At 43.6% G+C, this 12,619-nt stretch overlaps 1 protein-coding gene across 4 annotated transcripts in view; it reads left to right on the top strand.

Moving 5' to 3' along the window:
• Positions 1–945: 945 nt before the first annotated feature.
• Positions 946–12,619, top strand: part of fam184b (family with sequence similarity 184 member B) — a 33,124-nt gene continuing 21,450 nt past the window's right edge. For all 4 annotated transcript variants that reach the window (XM_050044568.1, XM_050044571.1, XM_050044570.1 and 1 more), the window contains exons 1-3: positions 946–1,495; positions 9,609–9,797; positions 11,915–12,586. In XM_050044568.1, coding sequence (XP_049900525.1) covers positions 1,346–1,495; positions 9,609–9,797; positions 11,915–12,586 — 1,011 coding nt within the window. In that variant the 5' untranslated portion in view covers positions 946–1,345. The remainder of the gene's footprint in view (positions 1,496–9,608; positions 9,798–11,914; positions 12,587–12,619) is intronic.

Raw genomic sequence — 12,619 nt, forward strand, 5'->3', positions numbered from 1 at the left:
AGCAATAAAATACGCGACATCTTTTTTGTTGCGTCTGTGTTGTTTCCACATTACAACTTAAAGCTCATGAACACACTGAAGTCAAGAGAGCGACTATCAGAAGAGGACTTGAATGCACTGTTGGCCTTGGCTGGCAGAGGTCTGGACTGGAGTCCCATTTAGTTTAGTTTAGGTAGTAAGTTTAGTCATTCGGTGCTATTGCAGCACTATGTCATGACATGTTACAGATTCATGAGCACTGGGACGTTCAACAGACTGGCCATACACAGTGGACATTAAAAAGAGTCATTCAAAAAGATCTATTCATTAATTTTTGCCCATCGCTAGCATTATGGGAAGTGTAGGATTCAGTGTTTCTGAAGCTTTATAAATATTAGGGACTAGTGTGAGTAACACCCGGCCTCTGCTGCATCTTTTCTTTTATATGTTTTATGCAAGTCCTCCAACTTCATGCAACTACAGAACTGAATTGCTGGACTACCCTTTTAAAGTTGGGGATGTTAGTCAATGGGGCCGACTTGAGCATGAGTTCATGTGGTTTGTACTTTAAATTGTACAGTAGCCTATCCTTTAGGCCTGTTTCAATGAAAAAAAATCTGATAGTAACAGTTTCACACATGGATTAAGCTCAGAGAAAACCTATGTGAAACCTTTTTCTATGGCAGTCCAGTCAGTATAGTGTAACAGTACAGTGTGGTGTAATGGGCTGAATACAAGATGCATTTTTCAGTAAAATGACCATCTGTTTAATGAAATAAATAAACAGCAGTCATATGTTTGTGTTGGTCTGATTGATGGAGTAAAATCACACGAGCAGACCCTGGAGACCCCCTCCTCCCCTGCACGGTGATTGATACAGCAGCGCCGGTAGGGGCGGGGCAGCACTGCAGCAGTGCGCCTCTCGAGCTGTCTCCGGTAATGTTCCATAGGATACACACGCCCCTCTCCGCCCCTGCCGCGAGACAGGTGGTTGGACTATATGCCTTCATCCTCGAGCGCTCCCTCTTAGAATAAAAAAAATATCTGTTGACAGTAGGGAAGGGTCGGTTGGCGCGAGCGCGTCCCCGATGGACTTCCAGCGTGTGACCTCCGCGATCACCGGGCGGACAGCGGGAGAGGGGGGCAACAACCGGAACGCACGAGGAGAGCCCCGCCGATCTACTACCAAATGTTTCCCAGCGAATCGCTCGAGCTGCTGTTCACGGGAGGGGGTCTACCGACAGACGAATGAGATGCGCGAGTAAAAAGTTGACGCGATTTTTGGTGGGGATTTTTCATCTGAGAGGCGGCAGGATCATTTGTGACTATCCTCCGGTCTGGGAAGTTCCCTAGGGGGGGTTTCATTATGGCTTCAGGCGCCGGTAAGGCTGCACAGCCCCTCGGGCCGAGCTCCGCCGTTAACGGGACTGCGGCAGAGTTCCCGAACATCGAGCAGGAGCTGTACGACTACCAGATGCACAGCAAGATGTGCAAGAAGATCGCTCAGCTCACCAAGGTAAGACCTGCCGGTGACACCGAGAGAGGCGCGCCGCCGGACGCGCTGTCACTGAATCTGTCAGGCTGATTGGATGATCTGATGGCTGCCTTACTATATCTGCCATCGCACCGAAACATAATTACATACTGAGAAGGCGACCTGTAATTATCCTGTGATATATGACACATTAGAGGGACACCAACAGCAAACATGTAAATGACTATAGACATATACAATTGATCCATGGGAGATTATAAACAGGCTGATAAGAGAAACAGGCTGTAGCATAAAATAAAATCTTGCAGTAATAGACACTATACACTAATACATGCTTAATCACCAATATAGGTATGCACTACAGATCATCATGATCTCTTGGGAGAATGATTGGGAAAGTTGGATCAGGCTTCATTCGTCTTCGTGACTGACACAGTAATCAGACATCAGCGATCACTGAGAGCTTTAGGTGTAGGCTGCAGGTCTTCAGCTATCTCAGAGCCAAACCTTTCAGGGCAGCAATTAGGAGTGATGTAATTATCAGTAAATTGATGGATTATCTTTGCCATGCATCAATTGAGAGCGTAAATGTAAATAAATAAGAGCAATGCACATCTCATAGCAAAGACTGCACAACTGCCAGAGCCCGTTTCTTTGTCTCACCAACAGATAAAAAAGGTATAAAGGTGTCAACTAACAGTGATATGAAACCCATAAACGCAGCTAAACCCCATACTGAAGGAGCTGGAACCATTAAATTGATCATATTTGTGATTAAAATGCAATAATTGGGTGATCAATAACATTTTGTCATGATTATAATAATGTCTTTATCAGCACCTACATATCATGCCATGTATCTTCCATGTATCAGTGCGCAGGCAGGGGTGCTTGACAGCTGCAGCAGCAGCAGCAGCAGCAGCAGCAGTGGTGTCTGCTCTGGCTTTTCATACAGTAAGCATTGCTATATGGGGATTCTCCCTCCCTGGTGCACAATAATGCTTACAGAAGCAGGGCATGACCCATCGCTTGTTGAGCTATGACAATTACTGATGACTGTGCACTTCCCATCCTCCCTCATGGGCTCACCTACGTGTAGCCTGTAGGTGTGTGTGTGTGTGTGTGTGTTATCCAGGAGCACATGTGTGCAATGCAATACATGCAGCACTTGCGTGTGTTTGTTCAGAAAGCTTCTTCTCAGACACACACAAACAAAGATGACACAGATGAGGGGTCAGCACTTGTGTCTGTGCTTGTTAGGGGGATTTGCCAGCCTAGTCCTTCTACCTCTCCTGCCTCTCCACTGCTCCTTCCATCCATAATGAAAAAGAAGCCTGGACTTGTTTCTCTCTCTTGAAACTTTATGCAAGCCCTGCCAGCCCCGCTTTAGCTCTTTGATGACCGCAGTAAATAAATCCGAAACCCAGAGCGCTGATGAAATATAAGAATCATCAAATCCGATATTTGGTGTAAGCATTTTCTCGGGGCTTTGGGATGCTGGGCATGTGACACATGGTTTATTTGAGTGTTTTGGGGCGGGGTGTGGAGTGGAGAGGAAGCGGGAAATGGGTCAGCTGTGGTAACCTTATATATTTATTAACCTCTGCTCTCTGTGTGCATGCAGGAAGTTGGCACACACACACAGTCATGCATTTGTACTTAACACACCTCCTCACGTCGGCCCATCCCTTTACTCCTCCACTCACCCATCCACACTTATGCTTGACTTACACAGCTCCCTTCCCCCCCCTCCCTCTTCATCGACCTCCCTCCCTCTGCTGCTGAGAGTGGTCTGCCCTGGCTGAATGGGTGCTGCTAAAGATAAACCAGTAGCACGTCGGAGTGTGTTTACATGGCAGAACAAGCCAATGGGAAGAAAGCAAGTGCTGACCATGTCAGGCCAGCTGTTGTGAATGTTCACATAAGCTTGTGCGTGAACAGACATGCACACACCCACATGAATACACAGAGGAGAGTAGTCTCTTTACGTGACTCACAGAGATCAACAGAAGCATATTAAAGTGTGTGTTTGTGTGCACATATGTATGCCAACACTTTTGATTGGCAGCTCTAATTCTGTCTGTGTGATTTCCTGTACTTATCTAGCTTACACTGTCACAATGTTCCCTGCTTTGTAATCCAGCACACCCGGTACCCTCTTTTATATGTGTGGAGGTTTGTGTATATGTGTGTGGGTGGGGGGCTGATGTAAGAGAAAGTGTGTGCATGCTTGCTTGTCTCTTTGCCTAACCTCTCCTCTGTGCACCAACCATTCACTCTACATCTCACTCCAGTTTCAAAAAGCCTCGTCCCGGCTCTCTTTTACACTGTAAGACAGAATATTAATTTCATGCTTTGCTGACTATGAAGTTATTGTCAATAAGCACGGGCACTGGCTTGTGAAGCTACATGAATAACATTATCGACTGGCAGGATCAATATGGGGATCTTGAGACAGGATTTACAGTAGCAAGAGGCTCCCGCCGCTCTCTGACCAAACTGTCATGCCAAGCATCATGAAAATTTATATCCAAACAGCTGAATCAAGGTGTGACACTGCCTCATAACACTGACATTTAAAAAATAACAGTTTCACAAGTCTGAAAATAGACTTTGAATAACATTAAGGTGATGCGTAATACTTTTTCACAGTCATACGTGGTGCAAAAACAAAATTGGTTGCTAAATATCAACATTGAGGGACACTGCAAATCAGAAGCTAATTTCAACAATGTGGAAATGACAAAAAGTGACAATTACAAGATAATAGTAAATGCCAGTTATACAACAATATCTATCTATAGTCTCTAACTTAAAGGGACAATATAGCCTAAAATAAAGAATACATATTTTCCTCGTACCTGTAGAGCTTTTTATCAGTCTAGATTTTTTGGTGTGAGTTACTGAGTGTTGCAGATATCGGCTGTAGAGATGTCTGCCTTCTCTCTAATATAATGGAACTAGATGGCACTCAGCTTGTGGTGCTCAAAGTGCCAAAAAATACATTTGTAAAACTCAACAGCAATGTCTCTTCGCCAAAATCAGGACCCAATTACTGAAGATAATCCACAGACCTTGTTGTGAGCAATTTCATCTAGGAACTATTTCCCTTCTGCCCAACTACACCCACCAGCCGTATCACCAGAGAGAAAAAAGCCTACATCCACTGCTAGCTCACCTAGCACCACTGAGCTAGGTAACGTTACAGCTCAGCCGAGGAGGATGCCATTAATGTTTGCCTTTTGCACAGTGATACAGTTAGCAGGGCTAGTTTGGTGGAAAGAAAATAGTTCCTTCATGAAACTGCTGACAGCAAGGTCTGTGGATTATCTTGAGTAACCGGGTCATGATTTCTGGAAAGAGACATTGATTGTTGAGTTGAGTGCCATCTAGTGCCATCATATTTGAGAGAAGGCAGACATCTCTACGGCCGATATCTCCAACACTCTGCAACTCACACAATAACTATCTAGACTGATAAACAGCACTACAAGCAAGAGGAAGAAAAAATATGTATTTTTGAATTTGGGGTGACCTGTCCCTTTGAGATAACATTAGCCTACACAATCCACTTGGTCATAACCAAACCAAGCAATGTTGTTGAACAAGAGTAAATTTTGTTGCTTATAATTTTAACATTTTATTGGTAAGAATGTGTAACTTATTCTTGTTACATAACCCCCCCTTAGAGTTTAGCAGGGTAAAGATTGATTTTAGATACAGGTAGAAAACATGTAATTTATCATTAATTGAGAACACAGACATGATGACATGTCTAAATCCAGGGTCCCAGCCTTAATAGCTCATAGGATTAAACTCGCTGGGATTGTGTCATTTAAATTTTTTGCAGGCCTGAAGAGGTAAAACCATCCAACACTTAAAAAAAAGCAAGGATTAGCCTAGAGAAAAATCTAAAAATAAAAAATGTAAACACTACAAGCTGAGCAGTTAGAGGAGTCAGCAAACCAGCAAAAGACAGAACAACATTCAGTCAGACCACTTTTCCAGTGAAAGACCCACAGATTTGGAATACCATGCCATCAGATATTGATTTTACAGCTCTCAATACGATGCTAAACTACAGCTTAACTAAAACACTGAACACTGAACTGCAGAAACATACATAGGCTACTCTCCCTCTTGTGGTTCTTAAAAGTTCTGTATGCAACATTTAGAGGGAGCAGCAAAACCCTATTTTCTATGTAAAGATATAGTGAAGTAATGGTATCCTGAACAGAAAATGAAGTTAGCTAGTTCATTGCCACTGTGCTTAAATGGCAGTTACCACTGATAATGGGACAGCGTCGTTGTGGAAGTGTAGCACCCATGAATTTGCATGTCGTATGATAGCGAAGGTATGACCCGCTCTAATCTCACTTTCATTGGCTAGTAGGTTACTTGTTGCCTATGTTGGTTGGGTTGGCTAGGTTAAGGCAAGAGACGTGAAACTTGTTAAGGTGAGTGTAACGGCCGGGCTGCACCGGCTGCAAACGTAAGCGTCACGTCAGCGTAGCGTCGCGGCGTATTCATTTGGGCTCCACTGACTGCGTACGGAAACGACACGTAGAGAAGCCAGCGGAGTTGTTTACCATTTGCTGAGCCGAGAGGCTGCATGTAGGCTGCATGAAATGTTAAAGCATTTTCCACCTAAGTTATTACATATATTTGAGTTATCTACAAGTTTACTATTTGTCATCTACTCGCTTTCAAATGTCCGCCACAGACATTTACACAATGTCACGGACAAACATGGGTAAATGCATGAAAAAAAATCATCACATATCACCTCTGATAATGGTTTATTCTTTTAAAAACACATTGTGCTCATATGCGCCAAGCGAGCAGCTCCACTGAAATAAATAGGTGCCATCTTGCATCAGTATCTAGGTATCTTTTTAAATCTATGGCCCAGACAAATCGTATGCTCTGAGTTTTGCATAGATCACTTTTAATTGTTGTTTTCAGTAATTGTTGCTTCAGTTACTGTCTGTAGTGGTTGTTTTATCCATGTTTGTTTTTAAGTTTGTCCCTATGCTTATATTTGAGTGTTTTAGTACATTGCATTGGTTGTATTTCATTTTATTTTCTGTATTTATTTATTTATTTATTTATTGGCATTTCTGCTTTATTTGATGGTGAGAGAGACATGGAAGCCTGGGAAGAGAGAAGGGCATGACATGCAAGAGGCCTGGGCTGCTGCAGTGAGGACTCTTCCGGGGCGCCCTATCTGTTGCATTTTATTTAAATGTAACAATGCCTACAGTATCCCTGCCATATAAATGAATAGAATTAAACATTTTGTAGGTCTTCTAAAGGGTCATCCAGTAAAAAAAAATTTTTTTTGAAGAGTTTGGCATGTTTGGTGGTTCAGAGGCCTTGACCTTAACCCCACTCAACAGTTTTGGGATGAACAGGAAGAACGACTATGAGCTAAATAAGGGCAAAATTCTGCCATCAAGTCACGAAGTCTTGTAGAAAGCCTTCCCAGAAGGGAAGTGGATGTTCAGCAATTGCATATGGGTCTAATGTTTTACATCATTTTGGACATGTAGCGTACCTCGAGGTGTGGGGATGCTTGCTAAATCGTCCTCTCTCTTTCTCTGTCCTGCTATATTTTCCTCTTACCCCACTTGCTCTCACTCGCAAACTGGCCAAAGAGGACAGCCAAGAACAGGACACACACACTGCCCTTAGAGGTTGCCTGCAATTCAGAGTCCCCTTCAGTCCTCTGAGTCACGAGTTCATGAGCCAAAGGTCATGCAGAGTGACGTTATTGAATAGCTAGTGTGACATACTGTCCAAGGGTTTGACTGGTAGGACAGAGGGAGGCAGGTTTGTCTTTAGGATTTGGAAAGATGTCACATCCGTCATCAATATCCGTCGCTATATTATAAGAAATACATCATAGATCAATGGAGATTGACAGTGTCGAGACCGTGTAAGTTTGTATGTGTAAGTGAGAGGTGGTGACACACACACGCACACACACACACACACACACACACACACACACACACACACACACACACAGAGGGAATGTCCGGCAGTGCTGTGCCAGCTGTGTGCTGCAGACAGAGAGGCGTCTGGGTAAAATATGAGCCCGTGTGTCCCCTGCATACACCCATACACATGCACATACACAAACACACACACACTCCTCTGCAGGGGGGTAAGTGAGCCATCAGGGTCAGTAGGAGCAGATGATGACACTGTAGACACGGCGTAGAGGGTAAAGTGAATAGTGGGGAGAAACAGGCCATATTTCAAGTGTTAGTCACAGACTATATCGGGAGGAGGGGGAGAGACTCCTCACATGCAGACAGGCAGGAGAATCACTGCATGAAGCTGCAGTGCCCGGACTATATTAACTCACAGGACTCTGGTTACAGAAGATGCACACTGTTTGTCAGTGTTGCTGTTTAACCTCTATTATTTGTGTTTGGGGATTATTGTGTTCCATGTCCGTCCGTGTCAGTTTAATATTTGTTATCATAAAGCTGCCAGCTCTAAATATTGGCTCCATAATGTCTGTGTTTGTGGACAAGTGTTGGTGTCAGTTTTCCTACTGTTTGTGATGTACTCCTGTTAAATGAATATAAGGGATACAACCACACAGTGTATCATCTGAATCCATGAGGTAACCAGGTCAAATTCTGTTTTCTGAAGAAGGCCTGATCAAGACATATGCATTTAGATCCTTTCAGCCACGTAAAGAGAAAAAGGAAAGTAAAACAATGAATAAAATCTAGAATAAAGTCCAAAAGAAAGAAGAGTTTTACACTCAATATGTGCTTACAAATCAAATGAGGAGGCCAATTGTAATCTTTTCTTATCAAAGAGGGAAAATCTATTACTCAGTCTGCAAAGAAATCTTCCAATGTCAGCTTAAACTCAACAATGACCGGCTGTTTCAGCTTTAAATTATTCTGCTCTTAGTTCCAAAAATAGAGGAAATGCTACACGAAAGCACTTTTTCCTCAATCTCTTGGCCTGAGGGACAGAAAACTCCAAAACTTGAGCTACTGTCTAAAAATAATAATTAGAATAATAATAAGAAAGCCCTCAATAACTTTATAAGACTATACTAATTAACCAAGAATACAAAACATAATGATGAGCAAGAGTAATTAAAGAAGTATTTCACTGCTGGACAGATGGTCTTTTCATAAATCTAGGTTGTCTATGCAGGAGAAAGACGCAGATACTTTTGAAACTGGTGCTATGTGACCAGAGAAAACATAGGAAAAGGGCTGTGGTATTCGCTTTTGCTCAAGAGGTAGAAAACTACAACTACCGCTGTGCCACACCGGACCAATAAACGCTCCTGCTGGTGGATGATGGAATGCGAGTTGCTCATCGGAAAACTATATGGTGGCCAGCTAGTAACAAACAATCTCGTATTAATATTACCATGTTTCTGAAAATATTCTAGGTAAGAAATAGGCTCTCTCTCTCTCTCTCTCTCTCTCTCTCTCAATCCATTTCCAGAGCTAGCGAGAAATCCACCAGACAACGCAGTTTTTTGCTTGCTGCCGGGCTGTTGCTCGAACTACAGATTGTACTTCCGCATTTTTGTATGTCCGCCATCACCACAGACAAAGATTATAAAAGCGGATCAAGAGAGAGAGAGAGCTGCCCCTCTCTGTCTTTCTCTCTCTTTCAAACTCAGGTCAAACTGTAAAACTAGGCAGTGCTGATTAAAGAAACCAAGATTCAGTTACTATATTGCCTTTTATCTAATGAGCAAATGAGCAGGGAGATCCGGAGTGCTGGTAAGATGGAGGGAATTTTAACATAGTTCATTTAAACATACTACATAAACAACATACCACGTTGTTATGATACAACCTGGTTGAAAATCAGCAAAGCTTCCCTGTTATAAACATGAAGAAAATCTGTGATCTACAATTTCTGGGACACATACACTGTGAAAGGCATGTCAGTATGAGATACAACCATAATCATCTGTCAGGGAATTGGAGTGCTGGTGATCACCTCCTGTTTGGCTGCAAAGAAAAAGCACGACCCATCCCTAAAAGAGATGATGAACAGTAACAGTTCAAAACATATGTTTAAGGCAGAAATGTGCAACAACTGTTAAATCATTTTCTTGCCTGTTGTTGACACTCTCCAGGTGATTTATTCTCTGAACATGAAGAATGAGGAGCAGGAGGCGGCCCTGCAAGCCTTGAGTCACGCCCACCACGAGGAGTTGCACCGCATCCTGGTGGAGACGTGTCATGAAGGGGAGGGGTCAACGTGGAGGACGCGCCTCCTTGAGCTGCAGGACTCTTTGGATGAGCAGCAGAGAGTGGGAGCTCAGGTGTGTGTATGTGTGTCTGTGTGTGTGTGTGCATGATGCATGTTCGTGTATGTGCACTATTACCCTCCTGATCAGGAGATAAACTGACCTCATTGAAGGGCACGATGTATCGCTGTGATTTAAAGTGTAAACTCCCAGCGGGATCAGCACATCAAACCCGCCCCTCATGTGACCTACAACAGTCAACCTAACCTTCAGATAGCCTAAGACTTCATGCCTAATTTACATGCTGTGCACCACAATACAACAGCAACATGAATCATAAATACCCGCATGACTTTATTATGAGCTCTTTGGGAACAGAATGCCCCGTAACAACTAAAGAGATAAAAAATGTACATGCACCTCAAATTGTTATTTTGAAATGTGTGACCATGCTCATTTGTCTGGTTTGTTTGTCGTCTGTCATTTTGCTTTCCTGTTTTAGTGATTAGATGTTTTATGCTGCAAATTCAGGAGCATGTTTTCCAGTGTAAGCAACAAATAAATCCCAACATGAAAGTCATTTAATGACTTCACCCTATGGGCTCTGTTTTTGTGAATTTGGTGATCAGAGCTATAAGCACAAAGTTAGTGCAGTGCAGTGCAGAACGGGCTAGATCAAGATGAATGTTAGTTTATTGATTGTTAGTGGGAGGAATACATTATCATTATCAAAGTTGAGGCAGACAAGTGCCAGAGTGCTACTGATGCAAATACTACGACAGTATTAAACTAGAGTGTGGAGTTAAACAAAGTCTTGTGCTGTGTCCACGGAAGTTTTGATCTTTATTAGCAGTTGTGTTAAAATCACATATCAGCAAACATCAAACAGTGGCAGTCAACAGTTCAAAGGGGACGAATCTGCTTTTCTGTTTTTTGTGTCTTATATGTGGCGTTACAATGAAGAATGTTCATATTAATGTATGTAAAAGTAATCCATGTGAGCAAAAACCTCAGAATACAGAATTCTGCTTCGGCTACAGTATGGCGTCATAGTGTGCTGGATTTCTTTAGATGGTCATCTGCTCCAGGCACTTTACTGCAAGCGTTTACGGTATGTAGCCTACACTGCCACATGTAGCGACATGCTAACGTCAGGGAAACATCTTCACTGGGTTGTCTATGTTGTAAATTACTCCACAATTTCAGATCATATTCCTGGTTGAACATGCTCTGCAGTGTTTAAAAGCTTTTATAGGTGATTTTTCATGGTAAAAAGTGCAGCTAATCTCCCTTACAGTCATTGCCCCACTGCAAATACAAGGCTAACATACATGTAGCTACATGCTAATTTCAGGGAAACATGTAATCCTGGGGTAGTGGTTAGTGTTGTCGCCTCACAGCAAGAGGGTTCCTGCTTCTAATCCAGGGTGGGGGATTCACACCACGGGGTGGGGGAGCCCTTCTGCGTGGAGTTTGCATGTTCTCCCGGTTTTCTGCGGGTACCCTGGCTTCCTCCCACAGTCCAAAGACATGCAGGTTAATTGGTGACTGAATTACCTGTAGGTGTGAATGTGAGTGTGAATGGTTGTCTGTCTTTATGTGGCTCTCTATTTTTACCCTATACTTTTCCCTATAATTACCAAATACATAGTTCATGCAGAACTGTGTATGCAAAATGTCCCCTCCTTAACAACCTGTCTTTTATTTTCATGACTCCTTGCTACATATTATAATTTACTTATAAATCCTGGTTATGTGACAAGCTGAACAAAGGTTTAGAATTCAACCTGCCTGATCTCAACATCGCTGGCTGGTAATGATGTTTTGCCACATACAGAGAATTGTTGGAATGTCACCACACTGCAGCTAATTAGCCTTTATGAACACAGTCTTGCCCTTTGCAGATGTTTTTGTATATACACTGTTCACTTCAGTGGTCTGAGCAGTTCCTAGATCCCCTTTGAAATGAAATGCTACAGCATATGTGCAGTGTGAATGTGCCAACATAAAAATACATGAACTGCAGGATGTTATCATGTGGAGCAAAGTGTCTGTGCTGTTTCCAGAGTGTAGTTGGGAGTAATTTGGGCAGTTGTAAGGGAAAAAGGTGTCTTACCCACTGCTGAGGATGCACACTCAGTGGGCAGCAACTTAAAGTGCAGTGTGTAACACGTTGTCCTCTCTGCCTCCAGGTGCAGGCAGATTTTGAGTGTTTCCGCATCCAGGCGGAGGAGAGGGAGCGTGAAACTGAGGCGGAGCTGAGAAAAGAATTCGAGGACAGGCTGCAGGCTGCAGAGGAAGAGCTCCAGGAGGCCAAGGCCCAGATCAGTGACGCCCAGGAGGAGAGCCTGCGGCTGAGCAAAGAACTGGAGAAGGCTGGGGAGCAGATCCAGGAGCTGGATGCCAAATGTGAGGAGCTAAAGAAAGCGGCTGACGAAGAGAGACAGCGGAAAGAGGAGCAGAGACAGAAGGAGGATGAGGGGAATAAGAAAGAAGAGGAGGAGAAGAGGCAACCAGAGGAGGACTCGGAAAGAGCGAAAGCACTCTTAGAGGAGGTAAAGGTGCTAAGGGAGGAGAAGGATCGAGCGGAGGAGGAGAAGAGGCGAGCGGTGAAAGAGGAGAGGGAGCAATGGGAGCAAAAGATGAATGACCTAAACGAGGAGCAGGAGGAGACGAGGAGGAAGATGGAGGCAGACTGGAGGGAAGAGAGGCGGAGGTGGGAAGAGAGGGAAGAAGAGGAGAAGAAAGGAATGCACAGCGCCCTACGGGAGCGAGTGAAGAGGGCTGAGGCGGAGGTGGAAAGTCACCTGGAGAGGTTGGCTGAGAGCAAGAGAAACACGGTCAAACTGCAGGAGCGAATACAGGTACGCACACACACACTCAGCCGTAATCCCTTT

The sequence above is a fragment of the Epinephelus moara genome, chromosome 5 (genome assembly GCF_006386435.1).
Source record: "Epinephelus moara isolate mb chromosome 5, YSFRI_EMoa_1.0, whole genome shotgun sequence".
Classification (NCBI taxonomy): Eukaryota; Metazoa; Chordata; class Actinopteri; order Perciformes; family Serranidae; genus Epinephelus; species Epinephelus moara.